This window comes from Tachypleus tridentatus, chromosome 13 (genome assembly GCF_004210375.1).
Source record: "Tachypleus tridentatus isolate NWPU-2018 chromosome 13, ASM421037v1, whole genome shotgun sequence".
Classification (NCBI taxonomy): Eukaryota; Metazoa; Arthropoda; class Merostomata; order Xiphosura; family Limulidae; genus Tachypleus; species Tachypleus tridentatus.
Genome location: NC_134837.1, coordinates 268668640 through 268694801, shown reverse-complemented (window position 1 = coordinate 268694801; position 26162 = coordinate 268668640). Strand labels below are relative to the sequence as shown.

Here is a 26162-nt window from a genome sequence, read left to right as displayed (position 1 = left end):
GAAAACATTATAATGCACACACCTAGACAGAAAGCAAAATCAACCAACTAAAGTAAATACAGCTCATGAATCAAAAAAACCACGAAACCATATACTGCTGTATACCATATATTCCGACATCAGCAAACAAATAACCAACATTTGGCAAAAATTAGTAACAAAATATGACATTCCAATTAATACCAAATTTATTCAAAACCCGCACAAAACTGAGGTCTATACTATGTAAAACTACACTGACAAACACCACACCAACATTATTTATAAAATACAATGTGAAAACTGCCACGACTTCTATATTGAGAAACAAGTAGAAAATGGAAACCAGATTCAAAGAACATAAAAGTCACCTTCACACGTTTTCAACACTGCAAGTCAAATAAACACAACATAACCATAGAAAACACTCAAATACTAAATAAAGAAACAAACATAAACAAACGTAAAATTAAAGAAGCCTTACTTATACAACAACCTAAACCCAAAATAAACCAATATAAAGGAACGCTTTATACCTATATTAATATAATAAATAAAATTATATATTCAAACATCTAATACCGCCCTCTACATTTCGACACACAGTTACACAACCCCTTTCAAACATGTGGTCAGCTTCCGGTCAGTTACCTCTTTCTTTGTGAACCTGACGATGACCGAAGAAGGTCAAACGTTGTTCGCTCTTCTATGTAAAGTGTTTTCTCAGCCCAAACGAGCCGTTTTTGCATATAAATTTCTCAACAAGTGGGTTTCTCGTCATCACTGATTAGAGTGTATAACAACAGTTTGGTATATAACTAGATAGAACAGAGTGTACAACAACTGTTTGGTATACAACTAGATAGAACAGAGTGTATAACAACAGTTTGGTATACAACTAGATAGAACAGAGTGTACAACAACTGTTTGGTATACAACTAGATAGAACAGAGTGTATAACAACAGTTCGGTATACAATTAGATAGAACAGTGTGTATAACAACAGTTTGGTATACAACTAGATAGAAGAGACTGTATAACAACAGTTTCGCATACAACTAGATAGAACAGTGTGTATAACAACAGTTTGGCATACAACTAGATAGAACAGTGTGTATAACAACAGTTTGGTATACAACTAGATAGAAGAGACTGTATAACAACAGTTTGGCATACAACTAGATAGAACAGTGTGTATAACAACAGTTTGGTATACAACTAGATAGAACAGAGTGTATAACAACAGTTTTGTATACAACTAGATAGAACAGAGTGTATAACAACAGCTTGGCATACAACTAGATAGAACAGAGTGTATAACAACAGTTTGGTATACAACTAGATAGAACAGAGTGTATAACAACAGTTTGGCATACAACTAGATAGAACAGTGTGTATAACAACAGTTTGGTATACAACTAAATAGAACAGAGTGTATAACAACAGTTTGGTATACAACTAGATAGAACAGACTGTATAACAACAGTTTGATATACAACTATATAGAACAGACTTTATAACAACAGTTTGGTATACAACTATATAGAACAGAGTGTATAACAACAGTTTGGTATACAACTAAATAGAACAGAGTGTATAACAACAGTTTGGCATACAACTAGATAGAACAGAGTGTATAACAACAGTTAGGTATACAACTAGATAGAAGAGTGTATAACAACAGTTTGGCATACAACTAGATAGAACAGAGTGTATAACAACAATTTGGTATACAACTAGATAGAATAGAGTGTATAACAACAGTTTGGTATAGAACTAGATAGAACAGAGTGTATAACAACAGTTTGGTATAAGTAACAGAACTTATTTTTATAATGTTGCAGGTATTGGTAATTCCTGAACATGTTGCTATATTAAATTACATGTTTAAAGGATACATTACAGAAGTTTAGTTACATTAGCAAGTACTATAATATTCTGATGACTGAAATCCTTATTAAGTATATTCAACTAATGTACAAAGATAAAACAAAATATGTAGCAATGAAAAAACTGTACTGTTTGATACAAGTTAAACTTCATCATTAGTAAAATCACAATACCTAGTCCAATAATGGTAATGTAATTTTCAATGATCAGGTCAAAGGTCATCAAAACATCTGTCAGTATTTATTGTATTTTATAATTACAAGTAATAACTACTGCAATTAGTTAAAGTATTAAAAGAAATACGAATCGAGCTGAAACTGTCTGTGATGCAATTTTGAAAGGTCATTAAAAATCTCTGTGTTAGTTACATTATTTTTCACAGTTTATAAGCACAAGTGGTGATTGCTGCAATCAGCTAAATAAATTTTTGATAAAACATCAAGTTAAATTGACCAGATACACAAAGTGGATTTTTTTCACAAACAACAAGAAACTTAAATTCCAAAACCAAAGTAACTATTTCTGTTTCACAATAAAATTCTGGAGACATCTCAATCCAAACAAAATTACTAAACCAAGCTCTAACTAGCTGCTAATTAGGAAAGAATATTAAATGTCCAGCCTGGAAATGGTTAGGTTAGTCAAGTTTACTCAAATACCAAAACAACCATCATTTTAGAATATAGATTATTGACTGTCCAAACTGATAAAGGGCTCTTGGAAGATCTTGACAAGATATTTACAAATGATGCACACTTTTTATATATTTTTTTTACCTATCACAGTTTCAATAACAAATATAATCTGCTCATTTTTAATAACAGAAAACAAAAACACAGTTAGTAATGTGCAAATATTATTATAGAAAGATATGTATTTTTTTACTAAAAATGTTTCATTTAAATTACTGTTTTCAAATAAAAGAGTAGAGTAAAACAAACATCATACCACTTTCATTCAGGTGAGAACTTAATGATGGTGATAAGGGACGGATGTTTTGATGTTTCTTCTTCTTCCTTTTAGTAGGACGTGTCAGAGCTGACGGCTTTGGCTTTTTTCTTGGCTTTTTAGGTTTTGGTTCAGAGACAATTTTATTGTAATTATCCTAAAAATACAAGCACAACTTTGTATTACCAATCAAACAACATCAGAATATTAAAAAAAAAAATTTCATTATCTCTTATCACAAGATGAAGTTTTTAAAATTCCAAACATATTTATTAATTTTCTAATACAGTTTGTAGAGAGTGCTTGATATTAAGAGCAGCCTGCTGCATATAAATCCATACATTCTCTGACCCACTATCCTAAGAAGCTAATGAAAATACAGTTTTTCATTAAGCATCATCATATTCCTGGTGTCACGGAAGTGTATTAACATTATAAATCTGAATAACAGCTGTGGTATTTCACAAATACATGAATATAATTAAACCATACATTAGATTCATTAGGCTTTGAAGTTTATTATTCTTGAACAGGTTTAGTATTCAGGTCACTTAATCATGAGGCAATGAAAGATGTTTTTCACTTTCTACTATATAAAATTAATATGCTCCCAAGAATAAGTTATATTTCATTTATAAACTACCAGTGTAAATGTACATTCTACACTAAGTACACAGATCTCTGACTTAGTGAATAACTGCTTTATTAATAACCTTTGAAATCTGTCATATGTTACAGGGAAACTAAAGGTTGAGACGTGTTGAAGTACAGGATCTGTTCATACATGGGCCAGATGAAATTCTTTGGTTTCTATAAAACATTATTAGTGCCAGTACAGACACTAAATAAGGCCAACTACAGCATGGGTATTCATCTTGAGGAATGAGACATGATATTACAAGTGCTTCACACTTTAAAGATGACTATTCATGAAGCCTTTAGAATTATAGAGAACTGCATGATAATCACATCATTAAAACCATCACATACTTCCAACATTCACATCTCATCAGAATCTATATTTAGAATTATAGAGAACTGCATGATAATCACACTCATTAAAACCATCACATACTTCCAACATTCACATCTCAACAGAACCTATATTTAGAATTATAGAGAACTGCATGATAATCACACTCACTAAAACCATCACATACTTCCAACATTCACATCTCAACAGAACCTATATTTAGAATTATAGAGAACTGCATGATAATCACACTCATTAAAACCATCACATACTTCCAACATTCACATCTCAACAGAACCTATATTTAGAATTATAGAGAACTGCATGATAATCACACTCATTAAAACCATCACATACTTCCAAGTACACTAAAGCATTATCTGAAAGTTGTATATATGGGATATATCACAGGGACTCTAGCAGACAGAATCAACATGTACAATTTACATCAAACATCCTTAAACATGTTCATTGAAGTGCATTTCTTAAAACTGAAAAGCTGTTGTAAGTGAGTGTTTTTTAAAGTAACATATATTTGTTTTTGTTTACTTCATTTCACAGCTTCTCCCACAAATTAGAAGAAATTGATCTAAAAGTTTACATGTAGGGTCTTGGATCCACAAAAGTTTGAAACCTGAAAAGTCTGCATTCAGTGTTATAGGAGTGGAGTAAATGTGGTGGTGGGGTCTACAAATTCTTTTTGCTTCACAGCACCAAATCCATATGTTACATAATAATATCAACACCATGCAATACCAGGTGGGTAAACATGGTAAGATGTATGGTGAATGAACATGGTAAGATGTAAGGTGGGTGAACATGGTAAAATGTAAGGTGGTTGAACATGGTAAGATGTAAGGTAGGTAAACATGGTAAGATGTAAGGTGGGTAAACATGGTAAGATGTAAGGTGGATGAACATGGTAAGATATAAGGTGGATGAACATGGCAAGATATAAGGTGGACGAAACACGGCAAGACGTAAGGCGGACGAAACACGGCAAGACGTAAGGCGTGGCAAACACGGCAAGATTACAAGGCGGACGAACCACGGCAAGACGTAAGCGGGCGGCCACGGCAAGATTATAGGCATGGACGAACCACGGCAAGACGTAAGGCGGGCAAAACACGGCAAGACGTAAGGCGGGCAAACCACGGCAAGACGTAAGGCGGCAAACCACGGCAAGACGTAAGGCGGGCAAACCACGGCAAGACGTAAGGCGGTCGAACCACGGCAAAACGTAAGGCGGTCGAACCACGGCAAGACGTAAGGCGGGCAAACCACGGCGAGACGTACAGGTGGGCAAACCACGGCAAGACGTAAAGCGGACGAACCACGGCAAGACGTACAGGTGGACGAACCACGGCAAGACGTAAGGCGGACGAACCACGGCAAGACGTGGGAAGGCGGGCAAACCACGGTACGACGTAAGGTGGGCAAAACCACGGCAAGACGCAAGGCGGGCAAACCACGGCAAGACGTAAGATTTACGGTCGAAACACGGCAAGACGTGGGCGGGCAAACCACGGCAAGACGTAACGCGGGCAAACCACGGCAAGACGTAAGGCGGGCAAACCACGGCAAGACGTAACGCGGCAAACCACGGCAAGACGCAACGCGGGCAAACACGGCAAGACGCAACCGGGTCGAAACCACGGCAAAACGTAAGGCGGTCGAAACCACGGCAAGACGTAAGCTGCAGGCAAACCACGGCAAGACGTAAGGCAGGCAAACCACGGCAAGACGTGGCGGCAGGCAAAACCACGGCAAGACGCGCAAGGCGGACGAACCACGGCAAGACGGCTGCGGGCAAACCACGGTACGACGTAAGGCTGCGGCAAACCACGGCAAGACGTAAGGCGGGCAAACCACGGCAAGACGTAAGACGGTCGAAACCACGGCAAGACGTACGCGGGCAAACCACGGCAAGACGTAAGCGCGGACAAACCACGGCAAGACGTAAGGCGGACGCAAACCACGGCAAGACGTGCTGCGGACAAACCACGGCAAGACGTAAGGCGGACAAACCACGGCAAGACGCAAGGCGGGCAAACCACGGCAAGACGTAAGGCGGGCAAACCACGGCAAGACGTAGGCGGACGGCCACGGCAAGACGGGCTGCGGGCGGCCATGGCAAGACGTGCGGGCAAGCCACGGCAAGACGTATGCGGGCAAAACCACGGCAAGACGTAAGGCGGGCAAACCACGGCAAGACGTACATGCGGATTAGCCACGGCAAGACGTAAGCGGGCGGCCACGGCAAGACGCAAGCGCGGGCGCCACGGCAAGACGTAAATGCGGCAAACCACGGCAAGACGGGCAGGCGGCAAACCACGGCAAGACGTAAGGCGGCAAACCACGGCAAGACGGGGCGCGGGCAAACCACGGCAAGACGTAAGGCGGGCAAACCACGGCAAGACGTAAGCTGGGCGGCCACGGCAAGACGCAAGACGGATCGGCCACGGCAAGACGTAAGCGGGCAAACCACGGCAAGACGAGGCGGGCAAAAGACGGCAAGACGGGCTGCGGTCGAACCACGGCAAGACGGGCGCAGGCGAACCACGGCAAAACGTAAGGCGGTCGAACCACGGCAAGACGCAAGCAGGCAGGCAAACCACGGCAAGACCAGGCGGGCAAACCACGGCAAGACGCTGCGGACGAACCACGGCAAGACGGGCTGCGGGCAAACCACGGCAAGACGTAGGCGGACGAACCACGGCAAGACCAAGGCGGGCAAACCACGGTACGACGTACGCGGCAAACCACGGCAAGACGTAAGGCGGGCAAACCACGGTACGACGTACAAGTGCGGGCAAACCACGGTACGACGTACGCGGGCAAACCACGGCAAGACGTAGGCGGCAAACCACGGCAAGACGCAAGACGGTCGAACCACGGCAAGACGTAAGGCGGGCAAACCACGGCAAGACGTACGCGGACAAACCACGGCAAGACGAGGCGGACAAAACCACGGCAAGACGTACGCGGGGGCGCCACGGCAAGACGTACGCGGACAAACCACGGCAAGACGTACGCGGACAAACCACGGCAAGACGTAAGGCGGGCAAACCACGGCAAGACGTAAGGCGGGCAAACCACGGCAAGACGGGCAAGCGGATAGCCACGGCAAGACGGCGGATGGCCACGGCAAGACGTGCTGCGGGCAAACCACGGCAAGACGGGCTGCGGGCAAACCACGGCAAGACGTAAGGCGGGCAAAACCACGGCAAGACGTAAAGGCGGGCAAACCACGGCAAGACGTACGCGGACGGGGCCACGGCAAGACGTAAGGCGGATTGCCACGGCAAGACGTAAGGCGGCAAACCACGGCAAGACGTAAGGCGAGCAAACCACGGCAAGACGTACGCGGTGGTCGAAACCACGGCAAGACGTAAGCTGCAGGCGAACCACGGCAAAACGTACAGGTGGTCGAACCACGGCAAGACGTACAGCAGGCAAACCACGGCAAGACGTAAGGCGGCAAAACCACGGCAAGACGTAAGGCGGACGAACCACGGCAAGACGTAATGCGGACGAACCACGGCAAAACGTAAGGCGGACGAACCACGGCAAGACGTAAGGCGGACGAACCACGGCAAGACGTAGGCGGACGAACCACGGCAAGACGTAAGGCGGGCAAACCACGGTACGACGCGGGCGGGCAAACCACGGCAAGACGGGCTGCGGCAAACCACGGCAAGACGTAAGCGGGCAAACCACGGCAAGACGTAAGGCGGGCAAACCACGGCAAGACGTAAGGCGGATTGCCACGGCAAGACGTAAGACGGATGCCACGGCAAGACGTAAGGCGGGCAAACCACGGCAAGACGTAAGGCGGGCAAACCACGGCAAGACGTAAGGCGGGCAAACCACGGCAAGACGTACGCGATAAACACGGCAAGACGTAAGGTGGACGAACCACGGCAAGACGTAAGGCGGACGAAACACGGCAAGACGTAAGGTGCGGCAAACCATGGCAAGACGTAAGGCGGGCAAAACACGGCAAGACGTAAGGCGGGCAAAACACGGCAAGACGTAAGGTGGCAAGCAAACCATGGCAAGACGTAAGGTGGGTAAACATGGTAAGATGTAAGGTGGGTAAACATGGTAAGATGTAAGGTGGGTAAACATGGTAAGATGTAAGGTGGGTAAACATGGTAAGATGTAAGGTGGGTAAACATGGTAAGATGTAAGGTGGGTAAACATGGTAAGATGTAAGGTGGGTAAACATTGTGAACAATCTATCAAAGAGCAGTAGTAAAATTCTAACCCTTTTTCCTACAATACTAGTATCTCTAAAACAATGTATACAATGTAAATTAATGCAACTGTTTATGACAATACACCTACTTAACTCTAATTACGAGTGAGTGTGAGTATTTTCTTATAGCAAAGCCACTTTAAGTTATCTGCTGAGCCAACCGAGGGGAATCGAGCCTGATTTTAGCGTTTTAAATCCGTAGACTTACCGCTGGACTAGTGTAAACTTTATTTCAAATGTACATTTTTACAAGTTTACATTACCTGATGATGATAAAAGTTAACTGTTGAAACACTGTAAACTTTATGACTAATGTACATTCTGACAAGTTTACATTACCTGATGGTGATAAAAGTTAACTGTTGAAACACTGTAAACTTTATTACTAATGTACACTATTTTAACAACTCATGTTACCTGATGATGACAAAAATTAACTTCTGAAACATTGTAAACTTTATTACAAATGTACAATGTTTTGACAAGTTCACTTTATCTGATGATAATAACAAAGTTAACTGTTGAAATGTTATACATTGGTAATAAAGTTTCCTTCACTATCCATCTAATCCACCTCCAAAATATATGGTCTAAATATATTTTGCCCAAAAGTGACTCACTGCTTTAACTTTCCATCACACAGTATATCGAAATTGTGTACATGTTTTATTCACCAGTTTACTCAATTTCAGCTGTAACTGAACCAAAACTTACTCTTTTCTTGGCATGTTCTGGACAAAGTGGTAATTCATGTGTCACATCAAAAGCAGGTACACAACACTGTGTATTATCTGCAAACCTCCCCGTGCAGTGTTCAAAAAGTAACTGATCGACATTGTACATTATGTCTGGTGCCCATGTTAAAGACAAGCACAAGCACTCTTTATACAACAGCCTAAAACATATAATAACTAAATTTTTAATGGTATATACTTCATGAAAACTTTCAGTTTTAATGGTGTGTATGATAAGTTATAACTGTTATAAATCAAAATTTCAGTTTCTTATCATCAAAAAAATACTTACTGAAGTGAGATTCTTTTATCAAAAGAAATACTTGTCAAATACTATAATAAAATATAAAAAAAATCATAATGTTTAACAGTAGAGATTCAAAACATTTAAATTAAGGTTTCTGGTTTGTTTTAATTCCTTCACAAAACTATAACAATATCAAAAAGATAAAAATGAGCCTTAATTATATTATTCTAAAAGCCTTTATTAATTTGGATTTTATTCAAGTTTTTATAAACTAAAAAGGTTTACAAGAGAATCAGCACTCATGAACTAGGTGTGGAAGTCCCACCCATGTTCTTACTTACCAAGGATTTACTAGTTTGAAACAATAAAAAAGGATACGTCTGACACAGTGCCTAGTGTAAGGCAAAGCTGGAAGCGAACAAGATGTACCTTCATGCTGATAACAACATACCCTTTTCTCCAAACTAACAGATTTCATACTAAGAGAAAGAGAAAAACAAAACAATGATTTGTTATTTGTATGGTTTCTGGTTATATATGCTCACACACACATACACAAAATTACCTAAAAAACCATATTCAAAATACAGAGATCTATTTCAATGGAAAAATCTTACTTCATCAACTCAGTAGAAACTAGACACACAAGGACATTTAACTCATTTACTGTGGCCAATACACAATAAGGTCCTTGTTTTAAAATCCCTGTACAGACGTTGGATAATAAATCATAATATTTATATCATTTATCAGCATGTTTCTATATACTGCCATACCGTAAGTCAACTATTTCACTAAAGATGATAGAGAAAAATGGAAAGACATCATAGCAGCAATCACCACAGAAGTAGGGAAAATCTAGTTTATTTACTAAACAATCACCACAGAAGCTAGGGAAAATCCAGTTTATTTACTAAACAATCACCACAGAAGCTAGGGAAAATCCAGTTTATTTACTAAACAATCACCACAGAAACTAGGGAAAATCCAGCTTATTTACTAAACAATCACCACAGAAGCTAGGGAAAATCCAGTTTATTTACTAAACAATCACCACAGAAGCTAGGGAAAATCCAGTTTATTTACTAAACAATCACCACAGAAGCTAGGGAAAATCCAGTTTATTTACTAAACAATCACCACAGAAGCTAGGGAAAATCCAGTTTATTTACTAAACAATCATCACAGAAGCTAGGGAAAATCCAGTTTATTTACTAAACAATCACCACAGAAGCTAGGGAAAATCCAGTTTATTTACTAAACAATCACCACAGAAGCTAGGGAAAATCCAGTTTATTTACTAAACAATCACCACAGAAGCTAGGGAAAATCCAGCTTATTTACTAAACAATCACCACAGAAACTAGGGAAAATCCAGCTTATTTACTACTAATCACCACAGAAGCTAGGGAAAATCCAGCTTATTTACTAAACAATCACCACAGAAGCTAGGGAAAATCCAGTTTATTTACTAAACAATCACCACAGAAGCTAGGGAAAATCCAGCTTATTTACTACTAATCACCACAGAAGCTAGGGAAAATCCAGTTTATTTACTAAACAATCACCACAGAAGCTAGGGAAAATCCAGTTTAGTTACTAAACAATCACCACAGAAGCTAGGGAAAATCCAGTTTATTTACTAAACAATTACCACAGAAGCTAGGGAAAATCCAGTTTATTTACTAAACAATCACCACAGAAACTAGGGAAAATCCAGTTTATTTACTAAACAATCACCACAGAAGCTAGGGAAAATCCAGCTTATTTACTAAACAATCACCACAGAAGTTAGGGAAAATCCAGCTTATTTACTAAACAATCACCACAGAAGCTAGGGAAAATTCAGCTTATTTACTAAACAGTATTGATTCTGATACAGTGAACTGAATAAACATTTAAAGACTTAAAATGTGCCTGCTGCAGTGATGGCTTAAATAAAAGAGAGTATGTCCATTTTAAATATAAAAGTTTATTGAAATAAAAACAAAACACAAACATGTAAAGTTGAATGAAAGTTAGCATTTTCTATTTACATTTCTGCTAGATACATAAGATACATACACTGCTGACCAAAATCTTAAGGCCAATGAACATGAAGACAAATTATGCATTTTGCGTTGTTAGACTCAACCACTTATTTGAGTAGAGCTTCGAAAGATGAAAATAAGAAAAGGGAAAATAATAAACTTTTTTAGCATTTAATAGGGAAAATGTGAACACTATGAAGTTAGCTTAAATACTAACTGGTCAAAAGACCATACTAAAAAGAAGTCCTAAACAGGGTAGGAAATGCCCAACGAGAGGTCTCAGTAATGAGTTGCACGACCATCATTGAGAATAACTGCAAACGTTTGCTTTGGCATTTTCGATATAAGCATTTGCAGAAAGCTGACTAGAATGTTATTCCAAGTGGTAAAGATGGCTTCACGAAGATCATGCACTGTTTGCAAATGATGTCCATTTCTATAGACTTCCCTTGCCATCCACCCCCAAACATTTTCAATGGGGTTCAGTTTGGGTGAACACACTGGATGGTCCAAAAGAATCATGTTTTTTGCCATGAAATAGTCCTTTGTTCTGCAGGCATTGTGGATTGCAGCGTTGTCCTGCTGAAAGATCCAATAATTTCCACACAAGCGATAGCCTTTAGTCAATATGGATGCTCTCTCCAACATGCCAATGTAGCCAGTTGCTGTTTAATGCCCCTGTATAACCTGAAGCTCCATTGTTCATAAAGGAGAAAGCACCGCAGATCATGGTGGAACCTCCTTCACTGTGTCATGTAGAAAATGTCTCTGATGGGATATCCTTATCATGCTAATAATGTTGGAAGCCATCTGGACCATCTAGGTTAAATTTTTATCATCAGAGAACAAAACCTTAAACCACTTTTCTACATCCCATGTCTGGTGCTTCTCAGCAAAGTTTAACCGAGCTGTTTTGTGGTGTGGAAGGAGGTGTAGCCTTTGAAGACATTTACGGTTTTTAAAGCCTTTCTCTCGTATATGCCATCTTATTGTTCTTGAGCTGCATTCTGCATCCATAAGGGCCTTAATCTGGCTCAATAATCAGCTGGTGTCTTGCTGGACCACCTGTCAAATCCTCCTGCTCAATGCCGGCAAACTTTTCTTGAGCCGACCACTTGAAATTCTCAGTCCGTATCCCTCAGGATCTTTTAAGAAATTTACAACGGCAGATTTACTACACTCAATCTCACCAGTGATGGCACATTGACAGAGACCTTGCTTTTGGAGCTTGACAATTCTGCCACATTCAAACTCAGTCAACTTTTTAGCCCTTGCCATGTTTTTACCCAATGTAATGGAGATGTCAGTGGGAGATGTTGACAACACTAATGCTTGAACACAAATGGCTAAATTTCGTTACATTTACTGATTAACGTTTCTTTCAGTATAGTCTTAAACTTTTGACCAGCTAGTATTTAGACTAATTTCATAGTGTTCATATTTTCCTATTAAATGCTAAAAGTTTTTTGGTTTTATTTTCCCTTTTCTTATTTTAATCTTTCAAATCTCTACTCAAATAATTATTTGAGTCTAACAATGCAAAATGCATATTATTTCTTTATGTTCATTGGCCTTAAGATTTTGGCCAGCAATGCACCACTGTACACTAATGGCTACCTATATCTACCTCTGTAATTTTAGTTCATGTATTGAATTCTGTTTGTGCAAGGTGCATCATGTGACACCAGCCCTATACCAATAGGAGGGTGACACAGCCTCCTTGCACGGTAGCTCCCATTAAGTCAGGTTAACCTAACAGGGAAAAGTAGGTGAGAAGATGTGCAAGGGTGAGTATCTATTGAAAATATATTTCAAGGTTATACTCTTTGCCCGAAGAGAAAGGAAAAAGAGCTCTAAGTATCACAGGGATATGCTAAATTTCATCACAACTAGTAAAATATTAGCACACATAGTGTACTTAAATTTCACTTAAAATTTCTTCTTTTCTTCATATTTAATTTTAATAACTTTGGAACAACCCTATTCTAAACAATAAAGAAGAAATGAATAAATTTAAATCAAATTCAAGTACTTGTTTGACAACTTTAGAATACTTCTGTTCTGAACAATATTGAAAAGAAATTTGATTTTCAATTTGATTACTTGTGTGACAACTTTAGAATATATCTGTTCTGAACAATATTGAAAAGCATAAATTTAAATCAAATTCAAGTACTTGTTTCACAACTTTAGAATACATCCGTTCTGAACAATATCGAAAAGAATAAATTTAAATCAAATTCAAGTACTTGTTTGACAACTTTATAATACATCTGTTCTGAACAATATCAAAAAGCATAAATTTAAATCAAATTCAAGTACTTGTTTAACAACTTTAGAATACATCTGTTCTGAACAATTCAAAAAGAATAAAGTTAAATCAAATTCAAGTACTTGTTTAACAACTTTAGAATACATCTGTTCTGAACAATATCAAAAAAAGAATGAATTTAAATCAAATTCAAGTACTTGTTTAACAACTCTGGAATACATCTGTTCTGACCAATATTGAAAAAAAAAAATTAAATCAAATTCAAGTACTTGTTTCACAACTTTAGAATACATCTGTTCTGACCAATATTGAAAAAAAAAAATTAAATCAAATTCAAGTACTTGTTTAACAACTTTAGAATACATCTGTTCTCAACAATATCGAAAAAAAAATTAAATCAAATTCAAGTACTTGTTTGACAGCTTTAGAATACATCTGTTCTGAACAATATTGAAAAAAAAATTAAATCAAATTCAAGTACTTGTTTAACAACTTTGGAACACATCTGTTATGAAAAATATCAAAAAGAATGAATTTAAATCAAATTCAAGTACTTGTTTGACAACTCTAGAATACATCTGTTCTGAACAATATTGAAAAAAAAATTAAATTAAATTCAAGTACTTGTTTGACAACTTTAGAATACATCTGTTCTGAACAATATCAAAAAAAAGAATAATTTTAAATCAAATTCAGTACTTGTTTGATAGCTTTAGAATACATCTGTTCTGAACAATATTGAAAAAAGGGAATAAATTTAATTCAAATTCAAGTACTTGTTTGACAACTTTAGAATACATCTGTTCTAAACAATATTGATGAAGAGAATAAATTAAAAAAAACTGAAGTGATCAGGGAAGAGTTATTATGCAAGAAGATTGTGTCACCCCCCTACTGGTGGAGAGTTATCACTGCATGATGATCATTTACTAGCCTAGTTCACATTACAACACGTTTTTAGGTGTACAGTAACTCAAGTATGTATGAAGAAATCAAGCCATCTTGTTTTGAAAGGTGAGGTATAAACTTGTAAATTATTTCAATTATTATACAAATAATTTATTGTAAACAATTACCTGAAAGAAAAATAAATACCACAAATTTATGTTCATTATAAACATGTATATTACTTTATCATTTTATCAAAGTGTAGATTTTGGTTTTTTTATTTTACAATTAGAGTATAATGGTATAACTGACCAAGCACAAAGTTCAGCCATATTAAAAGTGTAGAAAGTTTTTAACTATTTTAAACAAAAGTATGAACCATTTGAGCTTTTAAAAACTTTGATAAATTTTAACACATTTATAAAAATGGTTTGTCTATTTTTTTTGATAGAATTAACATGGATTACAAATGTTTTTAGTGTCTAACAAATTAAACGACTCTGAAGTTAACTAAAGTGAACAGCTATCCACACAACTGAGGATATTAAACTACGACACTATAATCTACATAACATAATCTTACATTTTTCGTGGTTTTGGTAAAAGATGCAGATCTTTTAACAAAACATGAGCTGTTCTATTTGGACAGTGGCGAGCTGTTTCAAGAAGACACTGGCCAAGCTTTATCTGCTGCAATCTCTCTTCTTTCTGTAAACTGTGTACTTGACAGATATAAAAATAATGACGACGTACTTCATTTTTTAATTGAGACTGCTGAACCAATCTTGAAAAAGTGCTGCTTTCAGTGTGCCTGTAATGAAAACAGTACAAATACAATACATTAATGATATATACTCTGTCTTTTGAAATAATAGAAATCTGTACACAGCAACAAATGTTTAACAATCAGGTGGAACTTCACTTGGATAAAACCAAATGTTTACATTACCTTCATGTATAAATAAATATGTTTAGAATTAAAATCATTTCATAAATAATTTATATAAACTTAAATACACACTCCAGTTAAAACAAAACAAAATTTGAACATGCACAGCATAAGCTATGATTATGTTACAACAAGTTTAAAAAATGAAACAGTAGTAGTGTCAAGTAACTGACAGATACCATAATGAAATTTAGAGCATAAAAACTTCTACACACTGGTGAAAGTCTTCTCAATGTTCTGTAATACACAAACCTACCTATTTTTGTTTCGATTCCATGAATAGAACCAATGTAACTGACACTTCCAAGACTCTTCTTCACTTTCTGAATCTTCAAATGCTAGATTAGAATAATAATGTACAGTATCAATCTATAAAAGTAAACTAATTATTTGTTCTTTTAAAACATAATTAACTTCACAAAACAAATGGTAGTTTTTCAAACAAAATACCTTAACACAATAACCTGGATAAGCTCACCGACCACAATGCTACTATTCCATAAGGCTGCACCAAACCTTAGGTGTAGTTTATGTGATTAATATATTAAAACTAATTCTTTACAAAAGATGATACATGTATATATATATAAGTAAAATATTTAATATTCTGGATGAAAGACATAACACTTTTACATACAAATTAAGTTGTGTATTTACAAGGAACAAACACAGGTGCCTAGTTCAGAGTATCACTCAGGTCAGCTTAAACTGATTTTTGACAGGTTTATATGAAGTATGTGGTATGATTCTCGTAAGGTGGTTAGTGGAATGAGTGATAATTTATTCAATCATGTCCATAAACTGTCAATCTCCAGACCTGAGTATATTTAGCATTCTGTTGACATAACTAATTGTCCCAGTTTGTTCTATGTTTTCACCTAGCAACAATTTAACTGTATAGACAACAGAATATACATCATCATTTAAACAGAAAATAACAACATGCAAGCCTTTCTACCCACAGTATTTTGTTGATTAGTCCTCTACACTTGTTTTATATAACACCACAAAGAATCAAACATAAACAGATATTGTACAGAGTAAGAAAAACTGACACTCCACATTTCATATTTAATCCTTTCATGAATTATTATAAACTTCTGAATTACTAAAGTAACCTCGTTCTGTTCTAGTGTCTAATATATTTCTGTGTTCTAAAATGTGTATTTGAAACCTATATGTTTGTTGACAATGACAGTTGTGAAACTCAATAATGCTTAGGGGGAGAACATCAAGATATCTTTCCTTGAAGTCAAACAGTTCAAACATATCAACATTTACACAAAATGAAAATGTATTTCCAATAATACTTACCATCCACTAACACTATAGCTATTCCTTCTTTGCCTGTATAAATATTGGTCTTGCATGCTCCAGTCTTTCATACCCTACTTATCTGCTCTTGAAAATATCTAATTTCCAAATCTCTCCACCCACATCAAGGCTCCCTCTATCTTGGTACTGCATGCAAGCAACTCACTTAGATGATATAAACAATTGTTTGACATGTGCACTATTGCTGTCACTAATGCTGCTTCTTTGAGGGGAGGAAAGAAGGTAAACACAGGTATTGTGTGTCCTAAATACTTCCATCCATGTTCCTCATGTAATGCCAAATGGTACTCCACAACTGTTGTATCACAAAAGTGATACTTGGATACTTTACTGTTTCACCAGTCAGTGGCAGCACCAGAATATTTTCGTTTGGGAGGGAGGGTTGAGGGAAAATGAGGTAAACTGTGGAGGGGCTTCCCAAAATACCATCAATATGAAGTATAGATGGTAAATTATAATAATGTAAATACCAAGGTACATTTCAGAAAGGTGTGCTATTTTGAACTGTGTTTTCAATGCAGTTTTCATTGGAAACTCATACCCTGGTTAATAATTCATTAATACAAATGAGAAATAATCTGTTTATGAAAATATGTGTATATGTAAAAGAGGAAGCTCACCCAAATTCCACCCAAGGTAATACATAATAATAAAAAAAATCAAGATTAGCTTAGATTGAACATTTAATATACCATTAAGAGTAAAGCTACAAATCAAAAGAAATATAATATAAAGACATAGTTCACACAGCAGAAACGAATTATCCCATGTGAAGTTAATACACTCTGAGGAAAAGTAAGGTTACTGTCAGACTAACTATCTTTCATCATGTTGTGTTTACAGTCAAAATTACTTCAAAACAATGCACCTGTTCTGGTGATTGGCAGCAAATTTTGAATGGCTGATACACAATGCGAAATGATCCCACAGAGGACACAACACTGGCTAAATGCTTCATAGTTTTGACCTATACACAATACACTTATACATACATGCTCTGTTTTACTTTTCAATAAAAGATAAATGAAATTAATGGGTAAATACCTGTGAAACCTTTGGTTTATCAAGTAAAATCCCTGATGATCTGTTGTAATTTGAAAGTTACGTGGTTGTCTAATCTTCGTCGAAGCTCAAGATAGAATGGCATTACACAGGGAGCAGCAATACAGCCCATGAGTTTCAGTGCATTCAGTACGTTGCTATGGGACACATGACACATACTTCTGTTTTAATGAAGATATTGAGTTCTACAGATCTATGTCTCTTTGATGTTAATTGTTAAGCAACAACGACAATTGTGTTTTTCATATTTTATGAATATATGTAGGTAACAATATTGGGGGCTGATTCATTTGGGGAGGCTCAAGCCCCCTAAGCCCCCCCCCCCTCCTGGTGCCACCACTGCCACCAGTTGAAGAACATACTTCATATCATTGTTCCCATTATACTTATTTGTAATTAGTCATACATTTTCTATACATGCACTAGTGATTGTAGAAGCTGCTGTATCAGACACTGCTGTCCTGCTGCACTGGCAATTGTAAAAGCTGCTGTATCAGACACCACTGTTCTGTTGCACTAGCAATTATAGAAGCTGCTGTATCAGACACTCCTGTCCTGCTGCACTAGTAATTGTAGAGTCTTCTGTATCAAATATTCCTGTCCTGTTGCACTAGTGACTGTAGAAGCTGCTGTTCAGACATTCTTGTCCTGTTGCACTAGTGACTGTAGAAGCTGCTCTATCAGACACTCATGCCCTGTAGCATTAGTGACTATAAAAGCTGCTGTATCAGATACTTCTGTCCTGTTGCACTAGTGACTGTAGAAGCTGCTGTTCAGATATTCTTGTCCTGTTGCACTAGTGACTGTAGAAGCTGCTGTTCAGATATTCTTGTCCTGTTGCACTAGTGACTGTAGAAGCTGCTGTTCAGACATTCTTGTCCTGTTGCACTAGTGACTGTAGAAGCTGCTCTATCAGACACTCATGCCCTGTAGCATTAGTGACTATAAAAGCTGCTGTATCAGATACTCCTGTCCTGTTGTACTAGCAATTGTAGAAGCTGCTGTATCAGATACTCCTGTCCTGTTGTACTAGCAATTGTAGAAGCTGCTCTATCAGACACTCCTGTCCTGATGCATTAGCGATTGTAGAAGCTGCTCTATCAGACACTCCTGTCCTGATGCATTAGCGATTGTAGAAGCTGCTCTATCAGACACTCCTGTCCTGATGCATTAGCGATTGTAGAAGATGCTGTATCAGACACTCCTGTCCTGATGCATTAGCGATTGTAGAAGATGCTGTATTGGACACTCCTTTTCCCATTGAACTAGTTATAGCAGAAGCTGCTCTGTCAGATACTCCTGTTCTCTTGCAAGATCCTACAAATGCTGTTAATGACAACCTCACCTGAGTTTTTTTTTGGCATTTGATGATGAAGGCCTTTGTTCATCAACAGTTTCCACAGCTCTCTACAAACAGACTTTGGTAATACAGAGTCAGTACTGTTATCAGATTCAGGGAGAGTTTCATTATCACACAGTCCATTATCATCACATTCCATCTTGGTTGTGTTGTGTGTTTTATCACTTTACACATGGTGAAGCAATGTTCTGGATTTAGTAGAGGTTAGTGGTGTTGACAGAGCCTATAATCATGTCACTTCTTTGGTATAAGAGGAAAGCCTGTTCTTTCTTTGGCACTTTGCAATCCTTAGCACAGTCACACACAGTGAAATCTGAATACATAGGGAACAATTGCTGAAAATATTTTTTACGGCTTGTTCCTGGAATTCTTTGACTTTGTAAGTGTCACTTTACTCATTTTTTACTGGTTTCATAATTTTTCTGTATTTATCACAATAGCTTCTAATATTTTACAAAACCCAATCATGACTCAAAGCAAGCAGTGAAAGTTTCACCCACACCTTCTCTATATATCTGGCCACTGTCTCTAGTATTTCTTTAAAAGGGGGTTCTTTTATATCCTTCTTTATATTGAGATGTACTAAGATGTAATACTGTATCACATCTGGACAGTCTAACTCCTCAGGTGTACCAAAAATGGGACATATTGTTTTGTTCCATGTTCTCACTTCCTAAGCCATGGTGTCAGAACTATGGTATTAATTTACAAAATTAGTATTACTGTTACATCAGCACAAGAAATTTGGTGTCACTTCAAAGCCAGTATTCAATCGCAGTCAATGTACAGATCAAAATAGCACACAGTAACATATAGTATAAAGTATAGAACTATAGCATCAATAAGAAGCTAAATAAACAACCTAATGAATTAAATGAAATAATGGACTGAATTAATTTGTACTTAAGCACTGAAAAAAAAGGAAACTTGTGTTGCATTACTTTAATCTTGTATTTCTCAAAGATATAAAAATAACCACTCATGAATCAGGATTCAAACATGTACCAGTATGATTTATATCAACAAATCTGATGGAATAAGGTAGTATTCCATCAGAAATTTTGTATAACAAAATACTACAGTATTATAGAGCATTGGGTATCACAGAATAATTATAAATTTCAATAATATTTCACAGAATTACTAGAGACTACATGAAGCAATGTTTCCACACTATTGGAAATTAAATTTCAGAAAAAATATTTCAATCCACCCGAGAGCACACATACGGTAAAGTACAAACTCCTTATGAGTCACACCCCAGGCAATTTCATATGTCAAACCCCAATGAGCTTGGAAGAATATGGGATTGAGGATGCCTTAATTCAAAAAGTAAGATGCAGAGATGGACTTACTTGAACATACTGTAAAAGAGGAAACTGTGATGAAGCTCGTCAATCTGGGGCTAGTAACAGCTCACAAACAGAGGACTGAAACACAGCCATAACTTTGAGTAACAAATGAACTGAGAGAAAGACATAAATGTGCAATCCCATCCAATCAGAATTGAATGTATCTATCATCCATGCCTGAAGATGAGGGACTGGGGACTCCAAAGCCTATAGCTAAGAATATCAATGAGTGGCCAATATTGGTCACTGTAGGACCAAAATGAGAGCAAATCCATCAAAGACCCTTACAATGGAGAATTCATTTGACCAGGAGAAAATGAGAGCTGAGACTGACAAACTGCTATGAAATTCATTACTCCAGGAAAATTGCAATCCAAAAAAACTGATAGGATTGGAATAAGCTCCATAGTAAAGGAGCCAAATTTTGAAAACAACAACACTATGACAGTAAGTTACAGAATCCAGTGTGGAACTGAGGAAATGACTAATGAGGATATTCCCATGCAAGAGATCTATACCTTGCATTATTACCAGTTGGACAGCAAGATTTAAATTACTGATGTAGAATGAAAATACATCATCCATTCGTATACTCTGGATTATGTTACTTTTAATATTCATACCTCACTCCTGAAGAGATGAAACTTGGGAAAGAGTGTCACTAGACATTTAAACTTACAAGCCCCAACATATATAGATAAATTCTACTGGTGGAGTGATCCAAACCAACCACCACTCAAAACCTTAGATACTGCTCCTGATAAAAAGACTGGAAGATCCAGTGGATTGAAGTCAGATACAACAGGAGGGGTGAAAATATCACAAATTGAGAGGATAATGAAGATGGAAAATTGAATGAAAGATCAACTTCAATACTAGAGCCTGAAGTACCCACAAATTTTCAGTGAAGGAATACGAGGTGTCCCTCAATACTCACTCTAAATCATCCCCTCACCACCACCTAAGCAGATAATGATGCCATTGACCTGAGACAGCTCAAATGAAAGGGCCCTGAAACTAAGGTCTGAAGCTAGTAAGCTGCTAGAGCCACATAATGTCTAGAGGTCAACAATAACAAAAGCAAATAAGTGATGTCATTTCACAAAGCAAAGGGATCTGGGACATCTGCAAACTTCAAAATGACAAAAAGTCATATGTAACACAGATGTTATAGCAAATACACAAACTCACTTCACCAAGGTATTTCACCAGAAGAAACATAAGCAGTCAATGTAAGCAAGACAAATCTCACAAACCAAAATCCAAACTAGAGAGAAGTTGACTAAGCAAAAAAGGCATAAGAAACACAAAGTTTAATTCTCCACAGAATAACCACAATCAACAAAAGGTAACTTGAAGCCTCAGGAGAAAACACCCATGTCTACATCTCCCAATGGATACAAACACAACCTGCCTCAACTACGAGTGACTCCTCCCACACTCTGACCATAATGAGATGCTAAATAATAAAGGAGGAACAGGGGAGGTTTAGATTAGCTACCATGCAGACAATGGTAATATCAGAATCCATACCCACAAGTATCATGTCTTTTAATATTATTATAAGGAAATTATAATTATATGGAAATCTGCAAAATGACAGGAAAATTGCAATCCACAACAGAACTAAACAGAGCAGTTTGTCAGAGAAAACAGTGAGCAATGTTTTGTCAAAAAGTAATTACATTACCTGAGTGAGATGCTTATATATAGTACTTAAACAGAGGGCACAACACAGAAAGTTAGAGATTTCCAAGGGCATTTTAGGTAGGCTATCAAAGACCGAAGTATGCAAGAACAATGCTTAGACAGGCAAAGCCAATGTCAAGGTATAACTATAGTGTCAGTGAATAAGTATGTTTCAAATTTTTGTTGTACATGTATTTCTTTCTTAATATATTTTCAAAATGAAACACTACTTGTGGGTAAATGAAACAAGAGTGAAAAAAATGCCCTGAAAACAAACTTCTTATTTTTGGGCTCTCTTGGGTTATTTTTGGCTTAATATAGCTTCAGTAAAATCTACAGCCAACATGACCTAGTTTTGTACTTCCCATGTTACTAGATTGCTATTGGGATTAAATGTTTTTTTTACACAAAAATTACTGTTCCAGCTGCACATGAAAAACCACTAAATTAAAAGAAAAAGGTGAACAGTTAGAAATGCTTAAACAAACAATTTAGAACTTTTTAATTAATACTATAGTCAATACAATGAGAAATGGTATTATTAATGTTATTTCATCTTTTCAAACTTTTTGTTTTAGTGTACATTTATGATTTATCTAAAGTCAGAGTGGAGAAAATAACAAATAAACTGTAAAGAGTCAATAAAAGATTCTGATATTCACTCGGGAGATTCAAGGTGTTACACAAAGAAGCTATAAAGATCAAGGTGCTACACAAATAAGCTATGAAGACCAAGGTGTTACACAAATAAGCTATAAAGATCAAGGTGTTACACAAATAAGCTATAAAGATCAAGGTGTTACACAAATAAGCTATAAAGATCAAGGTGTTACACAAATAAGCTATGAAGATCAAGGTGCTACACAAATAAGCTATGAAGACCAAGGTGTTACACAAATAAGCTATAAAGATCAAGGTGTTACACAAATAAGCTATGAAGATCAAGGTGTTACACAAATAAGCTATGAAGATCAAGGTGTTACACAAATAAGCTATGAAGATCAAGGTGTTACACAAATTAACTATGAAGATCAAGGTGTTACACAAAGAAGCTATGAAGACCAAGGTGTTACACAAATGAACTATGAAGATTAAGGTGTTACACAAATGAACTATGAAGATCAGAGTATTACACAAATAAACTATGAAGTATTTTTACTGTCAGAAGTAAAGACTTCAGAAATGTATGAATGGATTTTTAATAGAACTACTTTATTAATAAGTTACATTTCAGTGTACAACAGGCTTTCAGCATTTATTAAATGCTTACTAAATTTCAATAAGATACATGCAATATATTCAGTTATAGTAAGTACAGTTTCACAGTTACAAGGCTGGTCAACTTGATCAAATTATTATAACAGAATCAATTAATTAGCAAAATTTATTAATCACCCAGATCTAGTTAATAAGCATGTAAAGGTTACATAGAACTTTTCCATGTTTTAAAACAGAGAGTTTCCATGTTAACTTCTTTACTATTCACAGAACCTCGTCATGTGAGTCAACAGACATTTAAACTTTACATAAAAGTATGTAAACAGGGAAGTTTCTATGCTTATATTCCTACTCTTACCAGTCCGTTAGTTAAGGTTCATGGTGTATGTCAATAAACATTTAAAACATACACAAGAAATCTTCATGTTTCAAAATCTTTATTCAACTACCTACATGGATACTGTGGATGTATGAAGTAGAGATACTCACATTCACACACAAAGAGATTTACATGACATTAGCCCTTACACAATTCAAACCTAAGTTCATGTGATGCACTTGCACTTGTGATAACTTCATTATTTGGTGAAACATGGAAAATAAAGATGAAATGGAACCATGGAGGATGGATTGAAAGGCAAGCAGAAGTAGGTATCTGTCAGAAATAGATTGATAAGGAATGTGTTAACTTCCAAGACAAACAATAATACAACTCTTCACACAGTTTGATGCTGAAGTCATAGGGGGACTACTGCAAAATTTAACTGGATCAGTTCCCTTCAGAAAGCCCACAATGTGTGACACCCAACAACAGGAGCTGCATATGGAGACCAAATCTAATGTTTGCCTGGAAAGGAAAGAATAGAAAATGAGCCTCCATGTAGGACCAGACAGAATGAGAACATGACATTCTAAGCACTTGCACACAAGTAATTGTAGAGTACATAGGTGCAGTGTTGGTGGGGTTCATTCACCCCATACCTTTTGAGCTCATCTCAATTCTACTTTCAAATACTACAACTCCAGCTGCAGTAGGAAGGTCTAACATGGTGCTTACTAGAGCTCTACTGGACAGTCTAAAGCTGTACAAGTAGCATGAGTTACGTATAATCTGTACTACAGTGACAGGGTCACAACCACCCCACTATACAGCCCCAACTGATGATTCTCCTTGGTCCAACACAACAGCAGTTTGGAACTGGTAAATGTCAAGGGTCTACCCCGTTTCACTCAACAAAGAGGATGAGAACTGGCATTAACAAGACTTGAAGAAAGTTTCTGGATCCCTATTGGACCTTCAACCAGAAAGTTACTTACTGAAGACACTACAACAGATGACCATGAACCCCTATTTTTAAAAGCCAGCAGAATACTTTCCTGTTGCTGGATCACACAACAGAGTGAATATATATATCAAAACAAAACCTCAAGTGATCTTGCAGAACACCCCAACTCATACAGGGCACAGGCAGAGCCGGTGCAAATGGTATGGGCACTTTTATTATTCTGGTTCAATGCAGATTTTGGGTAAGTATATCATAGAAGGCAACACCTGCCACCTAGTAAAATAGTATGAACTGAGAAAGGAACTCTGAAAGAAAAATAACATGTATTCTTTTCAAAGATGATGGGTAGATCAAAGAATGGTGGCCTACGGAAGCCAAAAACCATCAGAAGATAAAACAACAAGAAAGTGCAGAGGAAGAGACAGATGTGTGTAATGTGACTGCATGCCTGCATGGAGAAGCCTGCCTTAGGAGTAGTGAATAATGTGCAAAAGAATGAAGAAGGTAATGAATCAAATGTGAAGAAATGTGAAACATCTTGTGGTGCTGGGAAAGGAGAAATGCTATAGACAGGTCTCTCAATAACTAGTAAAGGTAGAGACCAACAAGCCAATGATAAACAATCCAGTAAAAGAAAGGGCAGAAAGTGGTTCACAGCATGACAGCCATAAGGAAAGTAGTAGTGGAAGTACCAATGACCCACCACAGATGTTGATAGACAATGGTAGTGGAAAGGCAACAAGAAGAATGCCACATAACTGAAAAGACTGACCTGATAGCTGACTGAGTGAGCTAATTTCATGCATGAGGATGGGTGGGACAACCTTTGATGAAAAGAGATGCACGAAGATGAAGCAAGAGAGAAAGAAGTTATTGGGGATACCAATGTCTAGAAGACCAAGACTAAGCTGAGAAAAGAGACACCAACAAAAGATAGCAATGTGCAAAGTTGAGGACCAGAGGGAAGAGACAAACAGCAGAATAGGTATTCAGCAAGAAGTGAGACCAAGCCTTGGTGAGAAAACTGACAGCCAGAGCTCTCAGCAAAAGATACACAAAAAGATCAACCCAATATGAATTGACAAAGAAGCGTATGCCAAACACCCTAAATCAAAAGGTCCTGAAATAGGTACCCCATAAATGGCTATGCAAGAAACTACTAATGAATAGACTAAATTGAACATGACCAAGCAATTTACAAGTAGAAGCAGGTCAAGCACATTCATGAAGAATGAACATCTGTCTAGCATTAAAATATCAGAAGTCCTGCTCACATCTAGAATGACAAACCCAGTTCGAGAGACAGTAAAGCAAGGAAGGAAGTATGAGGCACAGCTCAGTCACAATGACAATTCCTTGAGGAGTGGTCCACAAAAGAGGTTAATGGACCCCAAAAAAGAACCTTGCATCAACAAGAAACACTGTAGAAGACATAAGTGTGTACTCCAACAGATTCAGGGATTCCAGAGAAGCCAGAGCCTCTAAAAATGAAAGAAACTCCCATACATGAAGAGAATGGGATGTGAAAACCTGGTGACCAGATATACTATAGCTCATATTTGAAGAAAAGAAGGTCAAACTTTGTACATATATAAGAGAGGAAGAAAATGCCCAAAAGTATTAAATACTGACAAGGAATGAGAAATGGCTTAGATCCCAGAATAAAATCTCCACCAACCAAGCAGCCTC

General features: G+C 37.2%; 1 protein-coding gene across 6 annotated transcripts in view; it reads right to left on the bottom strand.

The window, feature by feature from the left end:
- The window catches only part of l(3)L1231 (zf-C3Hc3H domain-containing lethal (3) L1231), a 71455-nt gene that overhangs the window by 21425 nt on the left and 23868 nt on the right, over positions 1–26162 (bottom strand). For all 6 annotated transcript variants that reach the window (XR_013019598.1, XM_076474917.1, XM_076474918.1 and 3 more), the window contains 5 exons: positions 15428–15509; positions 14806–15033; positions 9411–9511; positions 8766–8899; positions 2818–2974 (listed from right to left, as the gene is read on the bottom strand). Coding sequence is in view for 5 of the 6 variants with exons in the window: in XM_076474917.1 (XP_076331032.1) it covers positions 2818–2974; positions 8766–8899; positions 9411–9511; positions 14806–15033; positions 15428–15509 (702 nt within the window). In the remaining variant the exon portion in view is untranslated. The remainder of the gene's footprint in view (positions 1–2817; positions 2975–8765; positions 8900–9410; positions 9512–14805; positions 15034–15427; positions 15510–26162) is intronic.